Source organism: Prenolepis imparis, unplaced genomic scaffold (assembly GCF_030444845.1).
Source record: "Prenolepis imparis isolate NDT839.2.m4 unplaced genomic scaffold, iyPreImpa1.0 SCAF_10, whole genome shotgun sequence".
Taxonomy (NCBI): Eukaryota; Metazoa; Arthropoda; class Insecta; order Hymenoptera; family Formicidae; genus Prenolepis; species Prenolepis imparis.
The window spans coordinates 2286152-2295356 of NW_028141168.1; the positions used below are offsets into that span (position 1 = coordinate 2286152).

At 44.3% G+C, this 9205-nt stretch overlaps 2 protein-coding genes across 2 annotated transcripts; both read left to right on the top strand.

Annotated features, from left to right (window-relative positions):
* Window positions 1-314: 314 nt before the first annotated feature.
* On the top strand, window positions 315-2972 carry LOC145941406 (uncharacterized). Its single transcript, XM_083047523.1, has one exon. It carries the CDS (start codon window positions 315-317, stop codon window positions 2970-2972), a length of 2658 nt encoding a protein of 885 aa, XP_082903649.1.
* A 5390-nt stretch (window positions 2973-8362) lies between these two features.
* LOC145941336 (uncharacterized) lies at window positions 8363-8884 on the top strand. The gene has a single exon (XM_083047425.1). The coding sequence runs from the start codon at window positions 8363-8365 to the stop codon at window positions 8882-8884; it is 522 nt and encodes a 173-aa protein (XP_082903551.1).
* Window positions 8885-9205: the final 321 nt, after the last annotated feature.

The following is a 9205-nucleotide window of genomic DNA, read 5'->3' on the forward strand; positions in this document are numbered from 1 at the left end:
CTCTGTCGCTTGCAGAACGCGCTATCGTTCTCGAACTGTCGATCGCCTCTATTTGAAGTCGCTCGCTTCGACCCGCGTCGGCATCCCGTCGGCACGGAACCTTGTATCGATTTCGTATTGATGAGAATAAATTGTTTGTGTTGCTATTGTTAAAAATAAGATTCGTCTTCTTTGTGCTGTGCTTCCGCCCTGCCTTCACGTTCACTTTCAGTTAGCGCTAAACGAAACATTCTGGTCCTTCGAGCCGGATATTTAGCTTAATCCGGTACCGCACAAGTGCAGTGAAAAAGTAAACAGTGATTATCAACGCAACCATGAGCATGGATATGGACTATCTCATCCTCGCACAAGACGAGCTGCAGATAAAAATGGCAAGTATAATAGAAAACCTCAACAAACTGGGGAAGGCGAACATCACGGCCGAGGCCATCGACGTGCGCCTCGCTCGATTGGAGAAGATATGGGAAAAATTTGATGGTCAACACGACGATTTACGAGCCAACTACTGGAAGGAATTGAAGACCCACGACTACATCACAGGAGATTTCGCTGGACTGGCCGAAGACACATATCTAGCCACGAAAACGAAACTCATGAGTCTGCGGAAAGCGCTACCGGTACAAGCGGCAAGCGGAAATGCGGCGAGCAGCGAGCCATCATCTGCTCGACAACGCACGACGCTTCCGCGAATACAATTGCCGCACTTCTCTGGTAAATACGCCGACTGGCCGCCGTTCCGCGACCTCTTCCTGTCAGTCATCGGGACAGACAACACCATTTCAGCAGTGGAGAAACTCCACTATCTGAAGGCAAGCTTGAAGGGAGAAGCGGAGGCGCTCGTCCGCAACCTTCCGTCCGTCTCAGCGAATTATCAGCGGGCATGGAACATTCTCAGCGGGCACTATGAAAATAAGCGACTCCTAGTGCGCTCGTATTTCACAACGTTTACGGCGCTCATGAAAATGAAGAGCGAGTCTGCAAGTGAGCTGAAGAGAATTCTTCAGTGTGTGGCCGCCACGGTCAGCTCGCTCGAGAGCATCGAACGGCCGATCTCAAGCTGCGAAGACTTGTTCGTCCACCTGATAGTGGAGCTCCTCGACGCGCGATCGTGTAGAGATTGGGAAGACGCCATCGGAGGAACCTCAGAGCCGCCCTCCTACGGTCGCATCAAGGAGTTCCTGGAGAAGCGACTGCAGACCTTGGAGGTGCTCCATCCGCAGAAGGCCGAGGGTGCCTCTAGCAAGCCCGAAGAACCCAGCGCTCGATTTGCGCGATCTCACCACGCGCAGAAACAGGAACCGAAACGCGGTCGCTGTTCGCTCTGCAAGAAGGATCACTTCGTGATGCTGTGCGACAGCTATCAAGAAAAGTCAGCGGAGGAGAGAAAGAAGCACGTCGAGGCGAACCAACTGTGCCTCAATTGCCTTGGCAAGCATCAGGTGAGGGAGTGCCAATCAAAGAAGAATTGTTCGGCATGCCGGGGTAGACATCATACCTCGCTACACGATGCCTGTCGCCAAGTCACCTCGACGTCACACGTGGCGCAACGACCGTGTCTAGGACGGGGAGCGGTTCTCCTAGCTACCGCGCGCGTTCGGGTCGCCGACAAATTCGGCGGGTTACACGCGGCACGGGCTTTAATCGATCAGGGATCAGAGGCGTCAATGATCTCTGAGGCACTGGCGCAACGATTGCGCCTTCCGCGACGATCAACTGCGATCACCGTCTTCGGCGTCGGCGGAACGCAGACCGGCACCGCGAACGGACGAGTGTCCCTCCGGGTATTCCCACGCACCACAAGGTCGCCGATGACCCTATCGGCGCTAATACTTCCTCACCTCACAGTGTATGCCGGGGCGACGACCGTGAAGAAGGAGTCGTGGACTCATTTACGCAGATTGGAACTGGCCGATCCCGAGTTCCAGGCCACCGACTCAATAGATATTCTCCTCGGCGCGGACGTTCATGCTGCCATTCTTGGTTGCGGCGTGGTCAAAGGGGGACTACGAGAGCCAATCGCTCAATGCACGTCCCTTGGATGGATCCTGTCAGGCGCGATGACGACATCGCCCGAGGTCGATGCCGCTCACAGTCATTCGTGTGTCGTAGACGACACCCTGGTGAGTTTAGTCAAGAAATTCTGGGAGCAAGAGGAGGCCCCACGCAGTCCGGCAGTGTGGACGAGAGAAGAGCAAGAATGCGAGGAATCATTCGTGAAGACACATTCGCGCGACGAAGACGGGAGATACGTGGTTCGATTGCCACTAGTCGACGAAACGACAGACCTAACCGGAACTCGCTCCGCCTCGACACGATTGCTCGCGTGCATGGAGGGCCGTTTTGCGCGCGACTCTCGACTACGCGACCTCTACCGCGACTTCATGCGCGAATACGAGAGCCTCGGCCATATGTCGCCAACGAACTCTCGCGATGCGGCGGCCGACGATCGCACATGCTACCTGCCTCACCACGGGGTCTTAAAAAGCGTTGACGGGAAGGACAAGCTGCGCGTGGTATTCAACGGCTCGTCAACCTTGCCGTCCGGCACCACCCTCAACGATAAGCGCGTGGGCCCAAATCTATTACCAGCTTTACCGGACATTTTGACGCGCTGGCGCCGACACAAGCACGCCATGGCCACCGACATCGAGAAGATGTACCGGCAGGTCCTCGTACATCCTTCAGACCGCAACCTCCAGAGAATTCTATGGCGACACAACAACACGGAACCTATTCGAGAATACCAACTCAACACGGTCACGTACGGATTGGCGTGCGCACCATTCCTCGCAATTCGCACACTACGCCAACTCGCGACGGACGAAGAGACGCGGTTTCCGATGGGATCAGCCGTGCTGCACCACGACGTCTACGTTGACGACATTCTGACGAGAGCTGCAAACCTGGAGGAAGCACGCAAAATTCAGCAACAGTTAATCGAGATTTGCAGGGCGGGCGGGTTCCCTATTTGAAGTCGCTCGCTTCGACCCGCGTCGGCATCCCGTCGGCACGGTGTCACGTCCGGTCACATAAAATTTTTACTTTCACATGAAATAAATTCTAAGTCCTCTAAGCGCTGTTTGAAAAGCGCGCCAGTGCCGGCCATGATGCCCAACTCAGCCTAGTGACTAAGAGAGGCGCTGCGTAACGTCTAGGAACTTCCCACTACGGGGAAACGCCCCCGCCACACCGAGCGTCTCCCACTCTCGGGCCGCCGCAGCGCCGAGCTACCGAAAACGAAGGACCTCAGAGCGGTCCCAAAATCCGGCAGATCACATCGCGACTCCGACTAGAGCAGTCATATCTTGAACGCTCTCCTAATTCTAAATCTAATTCAACTCTAACATTCTAACTCTAATATTATAAGTCCTAACTCTAGTATTAAAACTTTAACTTTAGTTAACTTTGTATCGTGTAGTGTTAATTTAGAATAAAAGTGTGTGTTTCATTTATAATAATTCTCCACATTTATTTTAAACAATTCCAATTCCAATTTCACGCGTTTCCAATATAATATTTTGCTTTAATATTATTACTATTCTAATATTATGATTTTAGTATTTCTAAAATATTCTAAAACGAGTTCTTCCAATCTGCTAGTGAAAATCTATTATATAAATAATTTTCTTAGTGGAATCCAAGCTGCGACTTAGAGAGGACGAACCGCTCGTCGCTGCCGCACGATTTCACTTTTCTTATAATTTCTGAATTCTGTTGTGACTACTTTGAGAGGACGAACCGCTCGTAGTTACGCACTGGAACACTAACCGACAGTGAGGACCGCCGCACGTCGACTTATTGTAAAAGTGACGCAATATTCAGAATGTTTTATAAATCATTATGCCTAAGACACGCCGTGCAGGCAGGAAAAACCAACTTCGCCGTTTAACCGCGCGACTCTACTATCCAGCATCATCGAGTGAATATTCAAATCTCATCGGCACCTACTATCATAATGACAGTACGATAATTTATTTGATGGAACCGCGCCGTTCGCTGTTAATAATAAAGACGTTAAACTGAGAAAGTGGCCAGTGCAATTGACTCCAATCGAAATCGAGAACCCTCGTATTCCGAGAGACGACATCCCGGACAACGATCCTCGTCGCACCCGGTACTTGCAAATCAGGGCGGACATCCTGCACACCCATTACGACGCGCCTATTCCAGAGCATCGGGGAACCACTGTCCACCCCCTAGAGATCAACTAAGGTAAGTCTTAACTATTATAAACAATTGAAATAAATAATAAAATTCAACGCTAAGATTCTAATACTAAGGGATAAGACTATTTGCCGTCACAAATAGCCAAATTATCGAAATAATTTCAAACACCTACGTGCGTGTATAATTATTGTTTAAACATATTTAAAATTAATATTTTGCTACGAAATTTGAAATATAACTTTACACGTGGTCTCTAGAATATTCGTAAAGATTCTTGGAAAACTGCGTTTTCCAAGGGCCATAAAAGTGAAACTCTGTTTTTTGCCTAGGGTCATAAAACTGACCCTTAGACCCTTGATAAAAAAAAGGGGTCTCGACGATTTCTCTTTTGCAAACTAAGCTAACGTAGCACACTCAATGAATATTCTAGAATTCCGAATAAAATAACGCGAACGTTTTATTCATTTATTTAATTCCATTTATTTAAATAATTCACCCATGTGCCCAATAAGGCCTCAGTACCTCACCGCCCCGTACATCTTGCCTCTTCCTGAAGAGGAAGAAGAGCCTATTGAACAGGGAACCCCTTACTGCCAAATATCAGTCTGGTTTATTAATAAAGAAACAAATGCCGCCCTTTGTGTAGACTGCCATATACGTTTATGCGGTACTGCTCGAAACGAATGGTTGAACATTGCTAAACATTTGCTCGTAATCGGTAACTTACCAACCGGAATACTTTGCTCAGCGTGTAACTTCCATCGACTGTCGGTAACTCGCGACCCTCAACCCTCAACTGTTACCGTTGTCAGATCGCTTACCTACGGTACATCAACGGCGAAGAAACCTTTCGTATCGACACCGATGGTAACATCGTGATTACAATTTTCCACTCCGTCGATGATTCCCTCGAACGTTTTCAGGATTATATTCGATAATATCCCCATACTCCTGAGTAACATTTGCAACTCCCTCGTACGAATCTTAAGGCGACACCCTCCACTCCGCAAGACATTGAACCGTTGCGTGTAGCCTTGGCGGAACACCCTTCGTCGTGGGTATCCCCGGAAAGGTTTTCCGAAATACGACGTTGTTCAGCGCGATAGTCCGAGCACGTGGACCGCGATAATTATTTCTCGCGAATTTCACGCCGCGACTGCGCTCCGGACATAACAATGGAACCTTGTATCGATTTCGTATTGATGAGAATAAATTGTTTGTGTTGCTATTGTTAAAAATAAGATTCGTCTTCTTTGTGCTGTGCTTCCGCCCTGCCTTCATGTTCACTTTCAGTTAGCGCTAAACGAAACACTTAGACTTGGTTTTCTCGACGCTGCGAAATGCCTCGGTGCGACCGGCATTGGAATATTTATGCGCTTGTGATCGTTATCACCCGGCCATCTCGATATCCATAAATTTGCCAATAAAAGCATCCCCCTAACGGATGCGGAATGGCGTTGGAATTTTAAGCGAGCAAACTATGCTGCTATCAACGACTATTTGGGAAATGTACTTTGGGATGACGAACTAAGGAACCTTGATGTCAATGCGGCCGTTGATTTGCTTTATAAGTATCTGGATTACGTGATCTCATCTTTTGTTCCAAAATTCTCGGTGCGTAGATCTCGTTATCCTGCATGGTTTTCCGGGGAATTGATTCGCCGTACAAGAGATAAAAAAGCTGCCCATCACCGCTTTAAGAATACGAACCAATTTTTGGACTATCTTGTTTTTGCTCAACTGAGATCTCAGTGCAAGTCTCTTGCCTCGGGGTGCCTGCGGAGATACGTGCAAAACGCAGAGCTCGCGATCACCGATAATGTGAAGACTTTCTGGGGCTTTATAAACTCTAACGTCCTCCAGCAAACAACCGTTGTTTTTATATCACAATGATTCTTGTATTAATGATAGCTCATCTATTGCAAATTGTTTCGCAGACTATTTCGAATCCGTTTTTTCTATCTCGAATGTACAGAACCGTGATGTGAATTATGTACACGATTTGAATTTGTCAAACATCGATATTGACATAGGGGATGTTTTTAACTGTATCAACACTATTCAATTAAATTCCAATCCGGGCAACGATGGCATTCCCCCGGTATTTTTTAAATCGTGCCACTTTGTTGTGTCACGAGTGCTGTGGCTAATTTTTAACAAATCATTGTCTAGTGGTATTTTTCCAGACTCTTGGAAACTATCCCTTGTAACTCCGATTTTCAAGGGCGGTGATAGATCTCTAGTGTCTAACTATAGACCTATAAGTAAACAGAACATTAAGCCTAAAATATTCAAAAACATAATAGCAAACAAACTTTCCTTACTACTGAAAAATGTTGTGATGGATGAGCAGCATGGATTTATGGCGGCTCTGTCTCGACCAATTTATTAATATATCAAGACTTTATAAGCGCAGTGATTGAAGATGGCTCTCAGGTTGATGCGATCTACACCGACTTTAGAAAGGCCTTTGATAGCGTCGATCATGTTTTATTATTCTATAAGTTGCGTGCGCTCGGCATGGATGGTAATTTATTAAAATGTCAAGTTTTGTTACGAATAGATCTCAAACTGTAAAATTTAACAACTGTTTCTCGAGAGTTATAAAAGTCACGTCAGGCGTGCCCCAAGGGTCTCACCTGGGCCCGGTTCTCTTCACTGTGTTTATTAATGATATAAGTGATGCGTTTAAGCATAGCGAAATCTTATTGTATGCAGACGATTTAAAGATTTTCCGAAGGATAGACAATCCTGCGGACGCGAATCTATTGCAGGCCGATCTATCTCGGCTTGACCACTGGTGCAATATTAATGAACTTCAATTTATCGAAATGTCAAGTAATTCGCTTCAGCCGGAAGAAAAATGTATACAAACATGAATATTTATTGAATGGGACTCCTCTCGCGGGGGTTGTTTCCACCCGTGATTTGGAGGTCACCTTTTGCGCCGATCTATCCTTCGAGAAACATATTCGGAACATTACGAGCTGTGCTTACAAGAGGCTCGGTTTTGTGATGCGTTCTTGTAAATATTTCAAAAATATTCACACCATAAAACTATTGTATTGTACACTTATTCGGCCATTCAGTTGGAATATGCCTCCGTTGTTTGGGCTCCGCACAACAGTAAATATCACACCTTAATTGAAAAAGTCCAACAAAGATTTCTTAGAAGAATCAGCTTTTATACGGACAACCCGATGAATTTTTATGATCACACGTATGATACAATTTTAAATAAGATCCGAATACCTACACTGGAAAATAGAAGAACTTTTTTGGATTTAGTGTTCCTATATAAACTGATTAGTGGGCGTATTATTTGCTCAAATTTATTGGGTCGCATAAAACTGCATGTTCCACCCAGGCCTCTTAGAAATAGCCTAATCTTTCATGAGGAGTTTCACCGCACCTCCTTCGGCAAGTTTAAACCCCTAAATAAAGTATGTCAAACAGCGAACAAATTTTCCGATCGTGTAGATTTTTTCAACACATCGCTACACACTTTCAAGCGTACGCTGACAAAATGCCTTAGTTAGACCTAAACTGTTTTATTTATCTCGATATATTTTTCTTTTTCTATTCTTTCCGTTTTATAATTGAATTTCTTATTTGCTTCTTTCCAAGTAGCGGGTCCTTTTTTGCTTTATTTTTTGTATTGTACTTTGGTCACTGATGTAAATACTGTAATAACGTTTCTCTGTATATTGCTAGAGGGAGCAATTCCCGTTTATTAAATAAATAAATAAATAAAAAGCGTTACGTGATACACTACCGCAACCTGCAGCAATGTACGCATCACGGCCTTCAAGTTACAAAAATACATCGCATATTACAATTCGCGCAATCTCCATGGCTTCGAAATTATATCGAACTTAATACGCAATTTAGAACGCAAGTAAAAAATGATTTCGAAAAAAATTTATACAAATTAATGAACAATGCAGTATTCGGCAAAACGATGGAAAATGTGCGTAATTATGTTGATGTAAAACTCATCACACAATGGGAAGGGAGATACGGTGCAGAGGCAATGATTGCAAAACCAAATTTCCATAATAGAAGCATCTTTTCGGAAAATTTAATTGCCGTAGAATTACGTAATCTTGAAGTCAAATTTTATAAGCTAATCTATGTCGGTATGTACATACTCGACATTTCGAAGACATGTTTATATGAATTTCATCATGAATACATGTCACCACTGTATCGAAATAAATGTCGGGTAATGTACACCGACACAGACAGTCTTATATATCACATTGAGTGCGAAGACGTATATGAGAATATGAAGCGTGACGTAAGCAAATTTGATACGAGCGATTACACTGCGGACAATACGTACGGTATACCGCTTATGAATAAAAAGGTACCAGGTCTAATGAAAGATGAAAATAACGGTACGATAATGACTGAATTTATAGGACTTAGAGCAAAAATGTATGCATTACGAGTAGATGGTAAGAAAGATACAAAAAAGGTTAAAGGTATCAAGAGTAACGTTGTCGCGAGAACGATAACGTTTGATGATTACACGCTGTGTTTGAATGAAGAGATTGAAATGACACGTAGTCAGTCATGTATAAGATCGAAATTGCATGAAGTATACACCATTCGCGAGACGAAAATTGCTCTAAGTCCTCACGATGACAAGCGGTATATCATATCTGAAACCACTGATACATTACCATGGGGACATTATAAAATACCATTGTAAATAATAAATATATATTTATTGTAAAATATGTAAAAACTATATTATATGTATATTATATGTATATCATGTAAAATATAAAATTGTATTATTTATAAAATTATTAGATAAATATTTTAATATATTGTAAAATAAACAGTGTACGGATATTTTATTATATTCGTAAATAAATGTTTATAATACATTATTTTTATGTATCCAAGAATTGTGCGAATTGTCAAATCCCAGCCATTTTACGTAAACCTCGTCACCCCTCCTGCGCAGTACTTTCTCCACGAGATATACGTCCGGATAATTCGCTCTATGCAACTCGTGCTCGTAAAA

Excerpts from the sequence above, each read along its gene's own strand:
- LOC145941406 (XM_083047523.1), top strand. The coding sequence starts at position 315 with ATGAGCATGGATATGGACTATCTCATCCTCGCACAAGACGAGCTGCAG.
- LOC145941336 (XM_083047425.1), top strand. The coding sequence starts at position 8,363 with ATGTCACCACTGTATCGAAATAAATGTCGGGTAATGTACACCGACACA.